The sequence below is a fragment of the Serinus canaria genome, chromosome 8 (genome assembly GCF_022539315.1).
Source record: "Serinus canaria isolate serCan28SL12 chromosome 8, serCan2020, whole genome shotgun sequence".
Taxonomy (NCBI): domain Eukaryota; kingdom Metazoa; phylum Chordata; class Aves; order Passeriformes; family Fringillidae; genus Serinus; species Serinus canaria.
In genome coordinates, this window is record NC_066322.1 from 22,182,144 (window position 1) to 22,204,921 (window position 22,778).

The window sequence follows — 22,778 nt, forward strand, 5'->3', positions numbered from 1 at the left end:
AAAGCAAAGTCAGTGTGAGGTCAGAATAAGGTAGTCAGGTTTTTATTAGTTCCTTACTCAACATCGAGGCTTAACATCAAAGTTCAGAGTGTTTGTCCGAACCAGAATAATTTTGAGACCAGTGTTTGGAAGCCTTTTTGTGTTAGGAACACAGATCTCAGGAAGTCAATGTATTCCATAGGGGACTAATGATAACTGGTAATAGAAGCTTAATTAGCCACAGCTGAAATAGCATCTCTGGCCAGTATAATTTCAGCATGTTCTAACAGCATGCTTGCTGTCACACTTGAGTTTAATAACCTCATTAGAGCACACAGAAGCATCAGCCACTGCTTTGCCCAACAATTGCCATGAAAATGTCCTATCCCACTGTATTAATAGTTAGATTGTCTTTGCAACCTCAACATTTGTCTCTCCTCCCACTAGCACACGACTTCTGTGACTCATATTATATTAACACCTCACACAACTGCTACAATCACAACCTAAGGGCATGACAGGGAAAAACCGCTCACTTAATTTCATTTAAAGAAAATCAAAATCAAACTGGTTTATTGATTTATTAATAAAACACAATTAACTGGCAATCAGTGGAATATGCTTTCAGGATCAGTATGGGCAATACACTGTTTAACAAAATGTTAATAAACACCTACCAAATAAAGAACCTTTCTTCACTAATCCCCCAAAGTTCTAATCATGCACACAGAGCTGTGCACCCACCCACCCACACCTATAGACACAATTCCCCTCTCACGGAGATGTGGGGACTTACTGTGCACTTTGCTGCTCCTTACCACCTGCTACTGCACAGAGCAGGGAGGAAGCAGCACACCCCCAGCTGCCAGTCCCTACCTGCCTGGTCACTGCCCGAGCAGGACAAAGGCTGCTGGCATGTCCACACAGAGTTTGTGATGGCAGGGGCTGAATGTACAACAAACAGTGTCAAACCCACTTCTTCAGGTTTGGACCACTTGCTCCCTTCCCACTGTTTTCCCTCCTGTTACAATTTCATTTGCCCCATACATTTCCTTCCAAATGGGCCCTTCCCTTATTTCAGAACTCAGTAACTCCCTAGCAGTTTGTCATTCCCTTTAACAGGATCAGCTGTGCCACAGGCACTCTCTGAGAGGTTTGGATACTTGAACTTGCATTCCTGTCTTAACAGCTGCTGCTCTTCAGGCCATTTTACCAAGAATGGGCCATGGGAGCACCCTTGCAAACAGAAACACAATATTAGGAATTCTTTAGGAATATTCCTTCAGCTTCTTCTAAGGTAAATTAGATAACAGCACATGCTTAGAGAGGAGATATATCATGTCCAATTCTAAAAGTAATATAAACCCGCTTCTGATTACTTGTGTTTAAGTACCACCTCATTCTCCTGCCTTGGTGCTCTATATTCAAAAGTGAAGCGAAAATTACTTGAAAGGGTGTTCTTTGCAAAAAAAGATGTTCTCCTCCTATATAAAAGCAGCTGTCAGTAACCCTACTTTGAAATGAAGTTAGTCCTCCTACTCGCAGCCATGTGAGGATTTACTGGAAGGCAATTCCCAGGTTATCACCACTTCCCAGCAGCTCGCTCTGCTCTCCCGTGACGCAGTGCTGCTGCTCTCGTGCTCCTACAGCTCCTTTCCAGGTCACACAGATGCCAGAGGGTTGAAGTGCACCAGGCCCCAGGTGGCCCTGAAGTGTGCACTGTCCCTTTCAGATCTCTTCTCTGATGTCTTAGCACAGAACAATAAAAGGATCAGGTCATACTGGATGCCCTATGTCTCAAACAACTCTCTAAAGATTGTGCTTGCAGTGCAGATTCCTGCTCACTGGGCTGTTGGAAAACATGCCTTCTACCTACCAACACTGCAGTTCAATTAGATACACCAAATCACTTACTTTTTCTTTTTTTCTTTTTTTTTTTGGTAATGCTTTCAGAAGAATTATCAAATCTGAAATCCCTCATTTCACTTTGTGCCCTAGCTTTGGAGCTTTACAGTGACCTTAAAACTCTGTTCTCACTTTGGGCTATTTCAATCTGTTACTGTTTCTGAATCACTATCAAACCTTTCATGCCAGCAGAGCAGTCTGCTACTGCACAGCCATTTAAAAAAACAGGAATCAAGTGGAAAGATAGGAGGACTCCAAGAACATTTTTTCCTCTGAAGTTTAAACCATTCCAAACACTGCAGCATTGCACCCTGGAAAGTATATCAGACATAAAATAAAGAGATGTGCAAAATACACAATAAAAAGTAAATGCAATAAATAAAGATTTAAAGGTATTTAAGAATAGCAAGACTTGCTTGGAAATAAATAGTCATTAAAAACAAAACAAAACAAAACAAAACACAGCATGGAGCAGTCTGGAGATTATAAAAATTTTTTATTTTTTCAAAGTTTTTTTACCTATCAATAGTATTCCCCCAATGGCTGCACTTTCCTAAAGGACAATTAAAGTTACCATCAACTCTCCCTGTTACTAGTCCAGCCTATGACCCAGCTACCTAGCAAGGAGGTGACACAAGCATTTCTTTCTGCAGAAACTTACTGGGCTACACTGTCATTTTTATCCTATGGTAATACTCAGACCCCACCCCCCAGACTGTACTGTAAAATTGAAAATAAACCAAAAATGGACCTTATTTCCAAAAGCCAAGAGTCCTGTAAGGTGTAACAAAAGCACCTTTGAACTAGCAAACAAAAAAGGACAAACCCAATAAGCTAACATTGCCCTAACTCCCTAGCAAGTCCTTTTTAAGAAAGGGATGTGAAAGAGAAGAGTGGGATTGCAGTGACAATTTGCAGCAAGGGAGAAGTAAGAAAATGATGATGCTTTCACATTATAAAGTGTGTGAACAGACTGTTAGGAAAAGATGCAAGACAAGTAATCATCTGAATAGGAAATGACACAAAAGACTAAGGCAGAGTCCATGCAGCTGTTGGAGCTGAAATGGAAATAAACGGTTTGGTGTTATGGTCACAAAAGTGGAGAAGATAAAACAGGCTGCTCTCACCCAGAAGTAACTGACACACAAAATGGGCCTAAGAGATTTTATTTCAGATTATACGAAGAAAATGTGCAAGAAAGAGATATTGTGGAGGTAAGGATCTAAAAGTACAATCTCAAAGTGCTGTGGGCTCTACAAATGTTGCACTGCTCAGCAACATCCCTTTGCTTTCCATCAGGCTCAAGAAGCACAAATACTGGGTAAAGGTAAACCAAAGGCTAGAGAACTTCCTGGTCATTGTACCCTCCTCCAACTCAATGCCTCCTGGTCCATTAATAAGGATTATCAGTGTGCAGTAGTTTTAAAAATTCAAAATTGCAGTCAATGAGTTTAAACCCATTCAGACATTCACTGATCTAGTCTTTAGTCCTACACTCCACATCATTAAATAACAATCCTGTACCAAGGCAGGTGAACAGGGAGTGTCCTCAAAACACATCTCTCACCAGTTTTTGGTCCTGATTTGGTTTAACCTCTTACATGCATTCAGATTCCAGGATGCTGAGAGACTCAGCCTAGCACAGCCAATTTTAGTCCAATAAGGCACCTGTACTTCAGATTTGAGATTGCTTTTGCAGCTGATGGTCTGAAAGCTCCAGGAAAAAAAAAATTGTAAAAAATTTATTTAAAAAGTAAACAATGTTGTTTTCTAACTGAGAAGTATACCTTTCTTAATGCTGAAATTCAGTTTTCTGATTTAAGGAGTACTTACCAGCAAGGACTCTTCAGACTTCCACCTAGGTACATTCTAACAGATACAGTCATGATGCTTTTTTCTACAGACTGTTTTGGAAATGAAACTGCAGCCTAAGTAAATAAAAGATTAATGAAGTACAGTTTACTAATCTAAACCCCAAATAATTTTTGAACTCTGAATGCTGAGCTCCTAAATATTCTATTCAGCTCCCAAAGGTGCAGAACTGTTCCACGGACTGACAGCACTGTCAGAACTCTAGTTCTCTGTTGTAGCCTTAAACCCAAAGCCACACAGACATACTTGAGTGAGAACTGATCACCTGGCAGAAATGTGAGAGTTCTAAAGTTCCCAAGAGAAACACAAACATCCAGATACTTCTTAATTTTAGGGAAGAAAAAGAAATTTTTTTAAAAAAGAGACTTGGGGAAAAAACCTCAAAATGAGCTTGATTTTTTTTTTTTTTTTTAGCCAACCAATTTTTCAGCTACCCACCTGCACCCACTCTGACAAACAAAAAAGGATGGATCCATTAAAGTCTATTTTCAGTCCCCAAGTCAGGGTCACAGATGCTTCTGACATTTCTCAGGGCCAGAACCATCCCAAAAGCACAAACCTACATTTGCTCCCGAGTGTGGCTCACAGCTTGTCTTCAGCACAAACACCCAACAAGGAACACCTGGCTTGAGCACAGTGACCCAGTGTAATGGCTCATAAGCAGCACCTGTCTCCAAGCAGATGACTCAGTGTCTCCTCTGCTTGAAGACAAAAGCTGCCCAAGTGTTTTGAGTTACTAATCAAAATATTGGATTTAGCTGACTAAAACCTCCTTTCTGCCCAATTTTATACACTTAGAGCTTTTCAGAGGGATCAGGCATCACACTGTCAGACATGTAAAAACTCATTTTACATTGCAAAGAGTTCCTATTACTTGGGAGCACAGAATTAAGCATCTGTATAAATTGCATGACTATAGCCTCAGTAATGAGTTTGTTTTCTATTAGCTCTGCTCAACTGCTCACCAGGTTGCTCATTTCCCACTCAGCTATTACCTGTCTGAAGTGCATTTCCATGGTAGAAAAAGAGCAAAAGCTTCTCCTGCTACTTAGCTTCTCAAGTATGAAAACACATGTTAAATTAATCAACTCAGGTGGAAAAATTAATGAGGCTGCTAGAAGACAGAGTAGAAACACCATTAATTTCTCAGCCAGTCTAGGATTCATAGACTTCAGAAAAGTCAGCTAAACTGCTTTGCTTTTATAACAAAACATTATAACATACAGGCTTCACCCCACCTCATGTTTTGGTGAGATGAAAGATAGGCAGGGAAAGGAAACAATGTTTTCTTACAAGAGAGAGCCCCTTTAACTGGAGAAGCAGCTAAGAAAGAATAAAGCAGGCAGCACACAACAAATACTCTGAAGAAAGATCCTGGACTTTTTAAAATTAGACTTTTAGAGAACTGTGACCTCAGAACACAGCATGGTAAAAGTGGCAAGAACGTGGATTCAGAATAATTCACTATTTTACTTATTTCTGATATCAGCCAAAGCAAAGAACAAGTTACCTTTGAACTCTTGCCACATACATCTGTTTTGCTTCACCTAACAAGGCTTTCTGAGAAGCACATTGTAAATGCTGAGTGCAGCAAGCTGTGAAAAAAGGGTAAGCATCATATTCCAGTGATCCCAGCGTTTTACAGGGAGTCTACACCACAACTCTCTAAAGAAACAGCAATCACCGAAGCTGTGCTAAAGAAACAAGGAAAGATGCAATGACTGTAACAACAGCACAGGCAATCTGAGTCCTGAATTGAGCTACCTGTTGGTTACCTGAGGAAATCTTTGTATCACAGCATGGAGCTCAGAGCTGGATTCTCAGCAGGGCACATTGCTATGCGATACACTCCAGGCTGCCATACTTGGGCTGATCCTGCGTGTCTTAAGTACTTTTAGAGTGTCTCACACTCACAGGCATTACCTGCAAATCTCAACTACGGGAATAGTTCAACTTCTCTGTGGTTTTTCTTTTTTACAGGGCCCGCACCACCTGCTAGGTCCAAGAGCAATTAAGCAGACTCAGAAAGTGACGGAACGCCCAGCGCGCTCGCACCTGGCGCTCCAGAGGAGCTGGCTGTGACCAGCTGTGCCAGGTTACGGCGGGCAGCGGCCGGGGCGCTGGCAGCCCCAGCCCCAGCCGTGCCCAGAGGACCCCACGGGCACTAACACAGCGGGCTCTGCGGGCGCTACCTGAGGTAAGACATCCGTTCCTCACGTTTCGGGGCCTACAAAGAAGCACCCCTAAGGCAGCCCCGGGAGGAGGGGAGGAGGAAGGGAGCTGCTCGGGGGGCGAGCCGGTTTGGTGTCGCCGGCCCGGCCGTGGCACGGCCCTTTGTTGTGGGCCGCGGCGGCGCGCTCGCCGCTCGCTGCGAGGGTGGGCGTGGGCGGGGGGCGGTCGCGCCGCCGCCGAGGCCGCCGCCCGCCGCCACCTGCCTCCCCCCGGGGCGGGACTTGGCTCCTGGGGCCGAGAGGCTCCCGCCGAGCCGCCGGGCACCGCGGGGACAGCCCCGCCGCGCCTTTGTGCGGGGCCAGCCCGCCCCGCGCCGCTGCCGCCGCGCCGCTCCTGCCCCCCAGACGCCCGGGCGGGTCCGGCCGCTCCTCGGGCGGCGCGGCGGGGCTTCCTCTCTCTCCCGGCCGGCCCCCGCCTCTCGCTCCGGGCAGCATGGTGGACCTGGACAGCGAGGTGCCGCCGCTGCCGCCGCGGTACCGCTTTCGGGACTTGCTGCTGGGCGACCAGGGCTGGCAGAGCGACGACAGGTGAGCGCGGGCGCGGTGTCCCCGGCGGGGTGGCGGGGCCGGGCAGCGCCCCCCGAGGGCACCTCCGCCCGCCGGAGCGAGCGCGGCCCCGGGGAAACTTCGCCGGGAATGGGATGCGAGGTCCGGCCGGGGCTGCGGTGCCGCGCCCCGCCGCAGCCGGGGCGAGCCGGGCCGGCGCCCCTGGGCGAGCGCGGGGCATCCGGCGGGCTGCGGAGCGCTCCCGCGGCACGGCAGGAGCAGCGCAGGTAAGGATCCCTGTGAAAGCGTCCCAAACAAAACGTGCTTTTCCGTTTGTCCAAACAATTGCGGTATGCTTTCGGTGTCCTATACCCGGGCTTCTTCACATGCAGTTTCTTTCCATGCCTGAATCCTAGGCATGGACGCAACTACCGTGATTTTATTCCTTTCAAGTCTGTCATCGTCTTTAATCACACCCGATAGAAAAAGATTTGTTTGTTTCAAGTCAAATGTTTTCCGTAAAATCATAAACAAAGAGCCCTTTACATTGAAAGAAACAAGCAAACCATGTGCATGGGGGTCCAGTTTCAAGATGTTGAATGAACAGCGTTCATGAACAGCACCAGCATCATTCCACTCTGCTGGACCACACAACCTTGTGTCTCAGTAGACTATTACATGATCCCATCTTGCAAAATTATGTGTCATATCCACTTTGTACTAACACACTCTTGTAGTCAAATGTCAGAAAAGCAAAATTGGCATCATATTGGATAGATTTTAATTCAATATATTTGAATTGTCAGAGTATGTCTTTAACTTGGCAGTCAGAAACTTCTGATTTTAATGCTGTTCTACGTTGGTCAGATTTTCACTACTTTTCCAAGGAGATATGGATTCTTATTGATTGATTGATAATAACAAGATCGTGCAAATATGTAACTAATTATTACCCTTGTTTAGGAGAATATGCTCTACATTCAAGCAGTTAAACAAATGCTGTTTATTCAGACAGTTATGAAATGGTTAATAGCATCTTTATATAGTCACAAAAATGAATGCTGTTGGTTGGAAATGACAGTATTGTAACTACATAATGGAGAGTTAAACAGTATGCTTATCAAAGCATGTTTTTACTGTTTAAAAAATGATAAGTATATTGTAATGTAATCATTACTTTGGATTCTTTGAGATTTTAGAAAGTGCAATCTTAGCACCTTACACCTGCATGTTATTTCCTACTGGCATAGGAAAATACTCCACAACCTTTCTTATTTGAACAACTTCTTTTCTTTGTTTTGGGTTTTGATGGCTAAAATTTACAAAATATGCTTTGTATACCTTTTTGGATCACTCTGTGGTTTAACACTTTTTCCACCTCTAGTTTAAACTTCTGTCAAGTACTTCCCAGATGCCAATTGTTTGACTTGCACTTCATGACGTTCCCTTCTATGGAAGAAGCATGATCTGGTCTCACACAGCAAATAGTGTAACTGCACAACCCAGAGCATCCTTCTAGCTATTGTTTATTTCTATGTCTATGTGCACTTAACAAAATCAAAATAAATAATCCTTAATACAATCTTGATAGCAAAATTGTAGCACAAAAGTCTCCCAGAGCATGGTTACCATTTGGAAACTCCAGGAAAGAACTGGTGAAAAATTAATGGTCAATTTTAATTATTTAATTAATATTCCAACAAATATTACAAGAGAGATCTCTGGCACAATCTGAAAAATAAAAGTGTAAATGGCTTTCTAGATCTTTATGCACTGTCTGTGCTGAGGCTGGGCACAGCTGCACAGTGGTAGGAAGGTGTGCAGGGAATTCCTCACAATGCAAGCAAGACTGTGCTTTACGTGAGGCTGTGACAGCAGCACACTCTCCTCCAGCTCTGCAAGTTACCATAGCAGTGCTTTTGGATACCAGCTGGAACTGAAGGAGAGCCATTCTTACCAAGATCTTGTGTATTATCTGTTGTTTGTCTGTCCAGATTCTTACTTTCCTGAACTGGAGGCTATCATGTGTAATATTGAAGTATTCATTCCCTCCTATGTTGCTAGAATATTGGTCTCCATTATAGCAAAAGCATGCATGCTCTGCATAGAAATAATGTCAAATGGAATATTTAGAATATTAGACATACTTCCAGGAAATATTGAATGAGAAAGACTGCAGACCTATGGGGACCCTGAGATCAGCTTCTTATTAGTTTGCAAGATTGGTAATACACAAATATATATTATATTTGCTTTGTTGTCTTTTCTTTGCACTCTTAGGTAAATGGTTCTTGGTTGGTTTTTGTGTAGCACATCCTTTGTATTCTGTTCGAAGCAGTGTGCAATATAAAGGGGTTTGTAACCCTTCAGTTGAGTGGCTGTTAACTATGAATGGAATATCTGCATACTGGAACACAGTTAAAGTAGCCTTATAGCTACTATAGGCTGCACATGATCAAGATAGTTCATTTTAGTTATTGGACTTTGGCTGAGATGCTGCAAATATTTTTCTGCCTGTTTCCAGTTCACTGCAACTTTTTAATTCCACTTGCTCTCAACTCTGGCAGTGTGATGTTGCAGTGTGAGGTTTTCCATCTGTGAACTTCTGGTCTCTTACCAGCCAAACTCTGTCTTGTGTAAGTTCCATTCTCTTTTTGATTTTCCCAGTCTGTTTATCCTTGGGGGAATCTCTTCTCTCCTTCCCTTGTGCCCTTTCTGGAATAATGCTTGGTTTTTGCTGATAGGATCCATCTCCTGGTTTTCAGATGCTTCTTGGTGTTTTCAAGCAGAGAGGAGATGGAATTATTCCTCTTATCTAGGATTCTGTGTCACCAAATCAGTTTTAAAGGCATAGTTTGCCATTATATGTATTTGTTATTAAATACTACCATGTATTTGCCAATACATGGTAGTATTTAATAACAAATGTGACTGAAATTATGTGACCTGTCCTCTTTTTGTTGAAATATATATTTTTGACATAATCATAGTTCAATTTTGAAACCTTAGTGGTTATGTTTCTTTAGGGCGAGAGTTTGATCACCTATTTCTTTTAACTGTTCCTGTTAATTTATAAAATGCACATGTGCTAAAATGCTTAGCTGGTTGTAACAGGACTCTCATTCAGGAATTTTGTTCTTAGATCTCTACCTGTTTGAAGACAGCTTTCTATTTTTATTTTTTTTTCCTTCCTGGGGACTTCTGCAGTGGAGCTTCATTCAGACTTTTCTTTTTTTTAGCTATCTAGTTCATGATCCATTCCTCACCTGCATTTCCTCAATACAGTAGCATCCATCTCACTGCTTTTGCATTTCTGTCCCCTCCCCCCAGAAATTCTGCTTTCATAGCTTAGACTCCTAGCCAGCCTTGCAGTTGGCTTCAGTAACAGATGGGTTCTGGGCTGTCATCTTCCACAAACCGCCAAATTGGATTGTGTATTATTTTTCATAAAAGAAGTTGCTGTGTGCAGAAGAACATGCTGAATCTTTGACAAGTTATTTAGTTCAGTAAGAAAGCTACTTTGAATAATTTAGTGGCATTCTTTAATTTGCTGCTTTAACATCCTTTTTTTTCCAAAAAAAGGGTTTTAAGACCAGTTTTGGTTTTTGCAAAGCTAGATTTTCAAAGAAACCTGGTTCCCTTTGAAAACTGGAGATGAAGTTTGATGCTACACTCCACTCATTTTATATGGAGAGCACTTTTACAAGGCAGCTAGGGTGTATGTTAAGTGGGTGAATTCTGTGGCAAGTAGGGCAATGGCTCAGGTTTCCTCTGGCCATGGAAATATCCCAGGCACTGGGCTAAGGATAAAGAGAAGATTGGATCCTTGACTTTTTCACTTGTTCTGTAAATATTGCTAATATCCCTTGGCGAATCTACATTTTGCTTTCATTATTGAAAGTATCTGAAAATGAAACTGACTGTTTTGATTTGCTGGATATTCTGAGATGTTTATTGACCTTCATAATGAAATTTACCTTTCAGTTTGGCTGCTGGGAAATGAGCAGAAATAGAGGGGGAACTCGGTGGATAGCACAACTATTCACCTGTTAATTCAGCCAGACCTCACTATATTGTGATTGTAATAATAAACTATGCCATGAAATGTTTCATAACCCTCCTGATCATCAGTCCTTATTCTTGCCAGCTGTGTTGAAAGGCTACACCAATAAAATTAGAGGACACCCTGCCTGGTGAAGAGGTGACACCTTCGAAGTTGGTCAGTTGCTGCAGAGGAGGGAATAAAAGAGAATGTTTATTTTTAGGTTCCCATGTAAGTTTGGGAAAGCTACAATGAAGAGGTTTTTGTGTACATAAATAGTTACCACGTGCTTCAAAACAGACATACCACAGCATGCTAGAGGTGTAAAGAAAGAATTCCAAGTAAAAATTAAAAGCATTTACATTCTCTCCATATCACTGCTTTTTTATTAAGGCCTTTAGTATCTTGCAGAGCACAGTTTACCTCACATTTCTTAAGTTATTTATGTCCAGACATTTAATCCTTTCTTCAGAAGCTCTTGAAGATATAAAACTGCTTTTGGTTTAGTGAATTCTAGCAAGATGAGAATGTTTCCCACCATTGAAGCATGACTGCTTATTCTGATGAACTGTTCAAATTCTCCTCTGCCTGCTCTGACGAAAATGTCTTGAACTGTGCAGGAATGGTTTGGCAGCTGGAGTGCCCAAGGAAACAATATGAACAGATAACTTGTGGGTAGTCCAACCCCCACCTTCAGAGCATCCGATTTCATAACTTTTCTGTATGCTGGTGCAAGATATTTTTACAGTTTCAGTCATGGAACAAAAATTTACATTTTCCAATTCTGTAAATTTTTTTCTATTCTGTACAGATATAACAAGAACATTAACTGGTACTGGAAATTAATTTCAAATCCTGCTTCTGTATTGAGATTAAAATTTGAGTCATTTTGCTACAGTATATACTTTAATTTTTAAACTACAGAGCTAAATTTTACCTTTGTGAAAGAACTGTTCTTACACTGAGTACTTATAGAATTAAATTAAAATCAGCCCTCCATTCTGGTGTGCTTTCTGCATAAATGCACATTACCACCTATCTGGAAAGGAAGGAGATTCACATAATACAGAACACCTCCACACATCACTTGGACAATTGTATCCTGCTGGCTGTCAGGTTGACTGGTGGCTTTCAAGGAACAGCTCCCCACTGTAAATCTCAGAAGGCACTTTAACAGTCATTTTTCACGGTGTGAATTAGTGAGTGAAGCCTTCCCTTTGCCTTTCCTTTTGGAAATCACCTGAGATTGTGAAACTAAAAAGGGATAAAAAGCCCACACATTTCTGATTCAAGTGATTTAAAACAACTGAGTCTAGATTCAACTTGTAAAAAAATTCTATTATAATTTCCTCAAAAGAAAATTCTATTACAGTTTCTTCAGAATAATCCTTCTCTTTCCTTCAAGAAATACTTTAGTCAATTTGGCATCCTCATTTTAGAAAACATGCTAGCTTACAGGAATTCTTTCATTTAACAGAGGCTACAAATAAAAGAACTTGAGCAGATATTGTCAAATTTATCTTGATTTCCCTTGTAACTAAATTTTCAAAACCCATAAAGAGATCTAGAAGCCTAAACTCTAATGTAAACGCTTGATTTTGATTGAAATTGCACAAGATCTTAGCAGTCAAATTCTCTAAGAGAGCAAGTGCTTTCATACCTTGCAGTCAGACTCTGCACAATAGTGGCTGAAAAGTTTGAGTTTTCCTAAACCCTGAAAAAGCTTGCTGTGTGTACAGGCCAAGCTGTTTCTCACTGCTTAAAAAAAAAAAAAAAAAAAAAAAGAAAAATGTTGATGTTGGTAAACTGCTGCATTTACTGAGTTTAAAAGGCCTGAGTTTACACTCTTGTGGGAGGTTTAGGAGCACAGGCCCCGGAAAGTAAACTGTTAATATAGTTCCATACTCACCATCCTTCTAAATTGATCTTGACTGGGTCCCTGTAACAGATCAGATGCCTGTGTGGAGGGGAGAGGAAATAATGCTTTTGAGCAGGCAGTGCATTAGCCTCATTCTAACTTGTGTTTTACCATATTGCTTGCAACAGCAACAGAGGCCAAAATGCCTTGTTTCTGTGTTCCTGTATTCCACTTAAACTAGCACACACTGTGGAACTGGAGAAGGACATGGAAAAATTAATTTCAGTGCTGCTGTGACTAGGTCTGTCCAAAGAAGATGTTGGTAGCACATCCCAGCAGAAGTTTTATACTGCACAAACGATGTAAGTGTCTCATCTTGAAAACTCTCACAGACCAAGTAGTTTTCCTCCTCTGGGACAACATGATGCTCAGTTTGTAAATGTACTTGGTACTTCAATCATTACTTAATTATAGATTTATTGCTAAAGCTCTTATTTTTCCATCTGCAAATTGACACATACTACTTTACATCTGGCAGGCTCTATAAGACTCCATGGGGAGCTAAAGCAGTTCTTTCCCTCCTAATTTTATGATTATTATTCTATCACACCCAACGATTAAGACTATTTTATAATAGTAAGTTCTGTGCTGCACTCTGCCTTTCTTTCATAGTGACTCTTGTATAACAAATGGTAGCATTGATTCATAGTCTTCCCTTTATCCTGTAACAAAGAAATAGATCACTTGGAGCATCAGAAATGTCTGCACTTTCTTTTATAGAAAGAGTAAAGTGGTAAAATCTGCTAACCATTTCTGTGCTATACTGTTCAGCTTCTAGACTTCACAATCAAAGGTGATCTTTATCTTATCTGAATTCTGACACAGTATGCCCAAATGCTTAAACTAATCCAGTAAACACTTTAAATGTGGATTCTTCACCTTCTTTCCAAGTAAATGAACAAGTTAAGTCATTCCTGGAGGCCTCCACTCCATGGTCCCACAATCAGTATCATTGGAGATAATGCCATTCAAGAGCTCTAAGTGTTCTGCAGCATAGAAGATTTGGTGCAGAATGCTTTAAAACAGCTGTTAAAGATTTCAGCCTCCCCCATGCAATCATCTGCTAATTATGTTAGCAGTCAACTTCCTGGTGGGAAGTAGCAATAAAACAGAAACAGTCATTAGGAGACAAAACCCAGTGTTTATCCTCACAGATAAAAACAGTGATATTATTATTTACTCAGAGGTATCTTGAGGGACAAATCCTGTCTCCACTTCGGGAGATACCTATTAGGAAGTGCAATATTTTTGTGGTGGAAAGCAGGTTGCCAGGTCTGCAATTTCTGTGCCTGTCTTGCCAAGTACCAAGCTATGGAAGATGTGGAAGGAAGGCATTAGATTGTGATCAGTGCAAGTGTCTACTTAGGTAGCAAAAAAGAGAAAGCTGCCTATCCCTGTGCCTGGGTGTGACAAAAGGTTTAGCCATTAATAACTGTATCTCCAGCAGCCACCAGCACAAGGGTCATGTGCCTGGCAGGGGCAATGACACAGTTTGAGCAACAGTCCTCACTGTGGGATAGCTGTGCCAGGAAAGTCTGGATTCTGTACCCTGAGTCAAACCCGTTTGGCATTTTGTAAAGAAAAGTGTTTTGCCCTTTAGCTTTCTATGATGTTAAAGTTAATGGCATTTTCTGTATTTATAACTTAGAGAACTCCTTCACAGCATAGTGATTGCTAAAATATGTAATAAGGAGTAAACATTGAAAAATGCCCTTGCTCATTTATTGTTCTGAATAGCCAAAAATGTTCTAGAGGTTTTATGTTTTTCTCTCTTTGTTTTCTCTTGCCCTTGTGGCTCAAGAACAGTGCAATACAGATAAAACCGGGGTTACCAAACCTAATCTGAACCAAATGCCACTGGGAAAAAACCCAACCAGCTGCACTGCAAATGGAAAACTGTGGTTATACTTGTCGCTCATGAATAACAGCTTGTGTTGATATGATGCACAACATTCCCTGACTCTGGAATGGGATTTAGTTTCTCATCTTCACACCAAATTCCAAAGAAGCTGAGGGCACTGGTCACATATCACTGTTGCCCTGTAGTTCTCACCACGGAGCAGAGACAGCTCTAACAGAGGGACTGAAGGCTAAGCTCTATATTTAGCTGAATGTACCCTTTAGAGAAGGGAGCAAGCTATGTTTTCACTGTGTACAGCAATCTAGAATTTGATTGTTGTTCAAAGGGATTTCGGTTCAACAAATATCTTCTGAAAAGTAATTTTTGTAGATAATGTCCAGTCTTTAATTACTGTTTTGCTCTCTCAGTAGTAATTCAAAGAACATAATACAAACACAAAAAGTAGAGCAAGCTACTCTGTAATGGGCAGATGTTGATTATTCAACCTCATTTTATAAAGACTATCAAAATCTAAGTAGATTTTTCACCCACCTAAAATTGTCATCAGAGAGAAGCTAATCTCACCAGAGCCATTGCAGATATCCTGTGTCTCTTTGACACTGAGGACTGCATTCAAACAGTGACCCACATGATTATTTATTTTTGTACCAGCATTGACCACAGAGTGCAAGAAAACTACAATTTAGCTAAAATGGTACAAAAACCACTCCAAATGCACTGAGTTAATTTTAAAGATTAGTTTTCCCTTAATTTTTTGGCAGTTCACAAATCACAGTTTGAGTTCAGAAAAGAACAGCAAAGTGAGTTAAATTCATGTGACATTATGAATGCATTTAAGACAATAATTGTGGCAGTTACTGTGACCAGCTCAACTGGTGATTCAGAATGTTGGGATTTCAGTGTGATGTAGCCAGAGCACTTCATGTAGGAAGAAAGAACAAGGCTGGCTCCTGGGAATATTTCAGGTTATGGAGGAAGTACCTCTGAGCATGTAGCAGAGAGGAGAATTTCAGGAGCCTCCACGAGGCACTCTGCTGGGATATAGCAAGGGCTAGTCTGAGACTGTTGTGGGAGACCTCAGGTTTTGCTCCTAATTTCAAATAAGAACAAGCTATTAGAAGATCACAGTTATCAAGATTATAAGGTGGATGTCTTCTTCTTAGGCAGATGAGTGGGAACATAGAGCTGTGTAGCACCCTGTTGCTACTTGACTTCAGGCTAAGCTGAACTGATCATTTAGAAATTCCTTCCCTTTCTGGGATGGCAGAGCCACTTTACAGTGACAGAAGTGGCCAGATGCAGAGAACTGGGAATACTGAGAATATTGCTGTGCTTTCTTGTATCACCTTAGACGTTGGGGAATTGGCTGTCAGACCTCCTGCCATCCATACAACCTGTTCTGTCCATGAACACAGACCTCTCCTCATTGTATCCACATATCCCACCTAAATCTGATCAGCTCTAAGGCCTAGATCAGACTTGCAAACGAGATGACAGAACAGCACCTGTCCTGACCCACCTTACTGATACAGCTAGCTAAAGGGATTTTAAATAACCTGACTGTCAAAAAAACCAGCAAAGTCTGAAATTTATGCATTCATTTTGGAACTTATATTGAAGGGGGAAAAATAGTGTTTACATTGACTATGCCAGTATTCTGAAGGCACTTGCTAAATGATTTTCTAAGTACACACAAGGCACATTTTGAAAGCTTGACGTCATTATTCTGAAAATTAAATACTGGGCAAACTACTCTGCCAGCCATAAAATGGATGAACAGCATTTTACTTCAGAGAGTACTAAGTGTTATTTAATATGAATAAAGATGACAGAATTAAACTTTTAAAATATTGTGAAATTTGATATTTTAAATTTTTCTAAAACTAATGAAGAGATAATTAAAACCATGCCTTATGATTAATCAGGAAGTCTAATAGCTCACTGAGTAAGGAGACTGAGATTTATATGAAGTAAGTAATTATGTGTACCCTGTTAGCTGTGGAGAGAACAGTATCAGACAGGTGACATTTTAGAGATAATAATGACTTTTAAAGCACTTGTTCAATTAAGCGTTCAGAGTTCTTGAATCATTGCCATTCCTTAATAAGACATTTATAATTTATATGAAAATTTTGTAATTTTTTTCCATGTAAAACAATAATCATATCTGTGCATCAGGCTGCATTTGAAAGGAAGGAATCAACTCCAATCCACTGTTAGATATATTGCACTGTATACGTGTGTTAAGCTGCAAGTATTACTTCAGAAATCCTCCATATTTTATCCTCCATCTGGATGCCATCATTGGAGCCAAAGCAGCTTTAAATACTAGAGAATGAAGACAGATATGTATCAAGGTGCAATTCTTTTGGAAGGAGTCATCAGCAGGAAATGTCATCAGCACTCTTTTCCTGATGATTTGGTAGAGGAAGTGGAGTCTCCACAACCTTTATCTGTGGAAGAGAGGAGAGACTGTCTCTGTGGGAAGCATCAGGAGAGACACCTCCTGTCAAGTGCTGGGCTTTTGGTTTATGTCTTTTCCTGAGTCTTTGCTGAATGCTCCTTCTCTTTGTATTTATCTGTTAAATGCTCGCCTGTTGTGTACGTGTGCTTGTGCACAGCTCCCACCATTTCAGGAAAATTGCTATAATCTGATATTCCACCCTGTATTACTTCTCAGAGTTGTTGGCATTCTAATGGCATATTTTGGGGTGTTGTCTAAGTGTTTCCAGATTGCATATGTGGACTGTCTCAATATGTAACTTTAAAAAGACACTCCTTTTTATAAAGTTACCCTGCTCCTGGGCATGTGTAAAAAGCATATGTGGTATAATTTCTTTTTCTTTTTCACTTTTTAACACTTCAGCTATAAATGGAATCTCAGAAAACTTCTTTCTAGGCTTGTTAAGGTGTCTGTGGGAAGTTCCTGACAAATTTCATTTGACTTCTTATGACTTTTTCCCTTCCAGATCAGGCATGGCTCCTATAATTTCTTGCCCTGTAATAAACAAATATTTTTAATCTAAGTAAACCTGTGGACAGGTGGGGAAACCAGCAGAGTACATAAAAAAAAGACTTAAGCTTTTAAACTAACTTTATGTATTGCCTTTGATGTCATTGTCTTGCATCCTACCTAATCCTTTCCAGCTAGAGGGAAAAAATGTAGCTTGGAGAAGAAACAAGCACACAAGGAAAAATTAGATGATCTCATGTAATGTTATTCCATGCTCCTGCGTGTTTTGTGACAATGGTCAGTACATAATTTTGGAATATGATCCAAAAGATAATGGTGTAATATTTTTAGTTACTAAAAACTCTAAAAATAATAGAAATATAATATTATTACCTTTAAGAGTGCTGTTACTAACTCGTGATATTTCTCCTTTGGGAATACTGCTGGCTATGACTAGAATCAAGAAAGAGCTCTAAAAATTAAACTTCATTGTGTATTGTTTTGGGTGTTTTTCCTTACAGATAAATAAAAAACCCTAATAGCAGCTCTGTTCCTTATTTGCCATGCTCTCCTCTTTTCCTAGTCACTCCACCTCCAACAGATCTATAGCTGAAACCGTGAAACTGTGAAAGCCAAACACACCAGTGTTTTACCTGTGAGCTTGCCATGCCCCCTAAAGTGCATTTGTGCTAATTGTCCATCACTAGTGTACATTACTGCCAGAGTTGTTTTCCCTATGTGTCATTGAAATACTGTACACCTACTAAATCTACATGAAGAAAGTTAGCCAGAAAGTGTCCTGACAGTTATGGAGGATTGGGGCACATATAAACTGCTTTTAAAGTAATTTGCAGAGAGATTTTCATCTTTTCATGTTAAGTACCACCTTCTCCTAAAGAGGAGTTCATTTCATGGGTCTCAGTCTTAGTAGAAAAGGTTTTTTTCCATTGAAGTACCAGACAATACAGTATCATGACTTCTGATCAACTTCATTTATTGTACCTTGATCCAGTGTAACTTATTAAGGCAGCAGATATAACTGCAGAGATTTCCCAATATCTGGAAACCTAAAGGCAATTGAAGCTAGCTTTGATCATTAGAATAAATATAGGCATAATAGGTAACATCGAAACACAATTGAAACAAAAGTCCTGTAAATTCTAAATTTTTCACTATCAAATGTGAGATAATAGTTTATTACTCTAAGTTTCAGTTTGATAAATGAGTCATGATAAATGCATGACTACATTTTTAGCCCCTGCAGAGTTGGGATGTATATATGAGTAGTTGGAATTAGAATATATGTATTCCATGTATAATTGGAAACCATCCTGTCCTACCCTATACTGAGGTTCATGGGGCATTCTGCCAGTGTACACCTCTTATTTTATATATTTTAAATGGCAGTGCATACTGTCAGTTCCTAAATAGAATATTTCAGGTGACAGCTTAGCCACCACCGTTTGACAATCTAAAAATATTCTAGGAGATTGAGAGGTTCACAGATAAGACATGTATCAGTCAAAATGTTGAAAAGAATATGCTAATTTGTTGTTATTCAGTATTCTGAGGATGGAGGTGCTTTGGTTGCTTCTGTAAATACAACCTCTCTACAGGTCCAATGCTAAACAACAAGCAGATACAGCAGATACAAAAATAATAACTGCATATTGGAGCACTTGGTTTTCTGGCAAACCTTAGCACCAGATCCCATTTCAAATATTATTTAAAGAGAATGTAAACTGGCTAATTTGGAGGGTCAGGAGTCTGGGAAACTAATAATAAGAAGAACCAAAGTATGACCAGTTATTATTTTAATGTCACTAATTTTAATTTGGAAAGTACCCCAGGCTGAAGATTACAGTGCCAAATAATAAACTGAAATATTCTTTCTTTTTACTTTAATATGTAATTTTTTATCAGAGATAAGCTAGCATTAAAGTAGGTGGCATTTAGGTAGCCAAGAGGAAGTCCTGCTCTCATTAACCTTACAAAGAAGTCTCTCATAAATTACTACATAGCTCTTTAACCGTAGACAGAAGATCTAGATCTTATTCTGAAGTCTGGCTGAGATTTTTATAAGATGTTACAAAGATAAGCATAAAAAAATTGCATGTCAAGTTGATCTTCAGAATAAAAAAAAAATGTAGTCATCTGTGTTTAAAGTTAGTTCAGTAGCTTCATTGAAAATTTGGTGATTTTTAAAGGCAAGATAGAGAGAAGCCAGAGTGGTATAGAAAATTTCTCATTGGTATTTGATCATCTCACCCATTATATGGCAGCATAAGTGGGATTGCTGGATAAATGCTGAAATACTGGCATAGATAGACTCCATAAATACAATAGGAATGCATTTTAACAGTATATTTGAATATATCTGAGACACATTTTGCTGTTTCCAGAGGAAAAATAGTTCAATACAGTCAACTGGAATAAAATTAGTCTATTGATAAATTATACTAATTTCCTTTTCAACTGTGCAGAATTTGAAAAAAAAAAAAAGATTCTGAGAAAAACAAAACCAAAAATCCAGGTAGACTAATTTATTTAATCTCTGAGTCTAGACTAAATTGGCTGCAGCTTTCTCATCAAATTCCCCCAAGTCAGCCATTATTGCCCAGCTTCATTAGTAATAAGAATCCAGAGCATTTTGAAGACAAGGCATTTTACACTCCGTCATTTTAACTGAGACTGTTTCATTCACAATTTACTGACTATGATGTACATTTCACAGCACTCTGAGCTATGAGAGCCTGATTTTATAACTTTTATCTATTTGTAGTTTTTGTGGAAACCTTTTAGAGCTGAAGAGTAGAGTGCTGAAATAAGCAAGTGACCACAGACAACATGAGAAGCCCAGGCTAGAGCAGGGATTTGAATCACAGACATGCAAGAGAAGGGCATGTTTGCTCTTAGTGCCTATGATAAAATGAGAGGATTAGATGTGTAAAATGTAGGTAGCAACAGAACCATTGTCTTCCTGCTCTTCCAGTGAAGTTGGTAAACTACAAGTCCTAAGCTTTGCATTGCCTTTCAGACAATTTTTCAGACTTCCAGCTGTAACAATGAAATTTCAAACCCTTAGTTCAGTCGCAGAGGTACCAGGAGAGAAAGATGGATAGAGCAATTAGAAAGGGAAGAAAAATTATTAAAGGCCTTGGAACTGTTTGATTTTCCAAGTCACACAATCCTGGAAATTGTTCATACTTTTCCCTTCTTAAAAATATATACCCTCCACTTGCATTGCAAGATAAAATCCTAGGAAAGGGTGCATGCAGTAGAATATCAGGAAACCTGAGCTTGAAAAGCCACTGAAGTAGACTAATTTCCTTATCACAAAGGGATGAAGATTGAAAAGTGAGCACAAAAATTAAGGTTTTTTCCTCTGTTCCTGCTTAATGAGATATGAAGATGAATTCTTAGCCTGTGGTGAGACAAACAGCAAAAATCTCATTTAATGTAGCAGAATATATGTCTGCTTATGGGGCAATTGTATATGGGTCTTTTTAGCGTCTCTATGACCAGATGCACAGAGGTCAGAGTCTGGTTAATAAATATTGATGAACACATTTTTACCTAAACAATTAATATATCCACACCATAGAAAGAGAGTAAAGTATATTGATTTACAATTCCTTTGAGTTCAACTAAGTAGATGTATATAATTTGAAAAATATTTATTAAATGCTGTTGCTTTTGTGTACTCATTGTGTGGTTTCAAGGCAAATAAAGATTAATTTTGCTTTGCTTTATTTCTGCTTTATAGATGCAAGCAGCCTCTGCTTTGCTATGTCAATAAGAAGTTACCTGTTTTATTCTGCTAGAAGGCTCTCTGTTTGTTCTATGTTTACATTCTTTTATGAAACAGGGGTTTGTGCTATATTTTTTTTCAAGTTTTTATCTTCCTATTCAGTAGGTTATTTTCCTCTGTGACTTTTAAGCTGATTTATTATATTAAAAATTTAAAAAATGGCATATTTCTAAAGTATTTTTACTGATCATAAGCACTCACTTTATGATATATCAGAACATGTTTATTTTAACTTTTGTGTTGTTTGCTTCTTTTCCTTTGTATGAGCATGTGATTTTTTACCTTCAGTATCAACCTCTAGAGAACCTTTTGAAATGCCTTATGAAAATTTTAGTACATGATGTTCGCTTTAGACTTCCCCCTTATCTATCTCTTCCAATTATCTCATAATGGAGCAGAGTGCTACAGCTCATAGTCTATTTATATCTGTCATTTGCTTCATTCTTAGTTTGTTCCCAGGCTAATCCAACTTGTAGATCTTGGCATGGGTGCCATTTATTCTGTTTTCATCTCCTGTTGACATGCTAACCAGTACCTATATTTTTGTCATTCTCGATGCACAATGTGAGAATATTTTGGTTTGCCTTTTGCCGTGGTTTTATTTACCTGCTATTTTTAACTTTACTCTTATCTGTGGTTACAAAATATGTCAACTCAAGAGTCTGGCATTGGAGCCTAGACACTGTAGAGAAACAGAGCAGCACAGGATTCCTCTCTCAAAAAGAGTGGGGCAGAAGTCAAGCCATGTGCAGGGAGTAGATGGGGCACAGGACCAGGATGTATAGATCAAATATGAATTGAACAATGAAAAATTCAGGGTACTGAACAACCCTTGATCTGGAAGATATATGACACTTGAGAGACACTGTTAGAGGGTTTTGAGCTTGGCTTGGTTTTCTAAAGACATTTAAAGACAGCAAACATGAAAGTGGAAGAATGAATGCAGGAAAAATGGCCAAGATTACAGCAATAAATGGAACACAGCCTTCCCCTGGGCAGAGCAGTGGCTCAATAGCCTTCAGGTGTAGATTTGTGTTTGTGTAGTAGTGTGGGACAGGGGATTTAGCTATTGACTCTGGCTATCTGCAGCTTCTCCAGAATCAGTTTAGCACAAAAATATGACCTGTAAAAGCCTCCTTTTGGGAATAGTGTGTTTGTGCACCTTCTTGTATGTCTGAATTGCACTTCTGACTATGCCTGTAAAAGGATCAATTTTGATTTTATAAACACTACAAGTTGAAATAGGGAATTACAGAATGCTTTACTTTAGTAACCTAGCAGTGTATAATGCTGTTTCAGTTGAGGCTGTAAATTTACACAGCTGAAATTTAAGATTCTAAGTTTTCTAAATGCCATTGTTAAAAGGGGGAAAGCTCTTACTTTTTTTTTTTTTTTTTTTTTTTTGCCAGCCATATTTGTCTTTCCTCAATTAGGTTTCTTTTAAAACTGAAGAGTCTGCACAAAGGCAGACTTAGTCTGTTACTTAGCAGAATGAACTGGTCTGTTTGGTCATTTATTTAGCAGACAGTGGTAAGTGATAAAAGGAAATAATGTAAGAGCAGAGCAAGTAACACACTGTTGCTGATTTTAATATAGCCTCATTCTGGTATACTCCCTTTCTGATCATTTCCCTCCATTAACACATCTCATTTCCAAAATTTCCATATCATCTTGCTTTTGTTCTTACCATCAATATAGTTATTATTGAAACAAGTCATCA

The 22,778-nt window shown here is 39.6% G+C and overlaps 1 protein-coding gene across 4 annotated transcripts in view; it reads left to right on the forward strand.

Annotated features, from left to right (window-relative positions):
* Positions 1–5,721: 5,721 nt before the first annotated feature.
* KCNT2 (potassium sodium-activated channel subfamily T member 2) overlaps positions 5,722–22,778 on the forward strand; it is a 112,727-nt gene continuing 95,670 nt past the window's right edge. For 3 of the 4 annotated variants that reach the window (XM_030226508.2, XM_030226509.2, XM_050977594.1), the window contains exon 1: positions 6,346–6,515. In XM_030226508.2, coding sequence (XP_030082368.1) covers positions 6,421–6,515 — 95 coding nt within the window. In that variant the 5' untranslated portion in view covers positions 6,346–6,420. Of the gene's footprint in view, positions 5,954–6,345; positions 6,516–22,778 lie in introns of those variants that run through there. The other variant, XM_050977595.1, reaches the window with a different exon arrangement.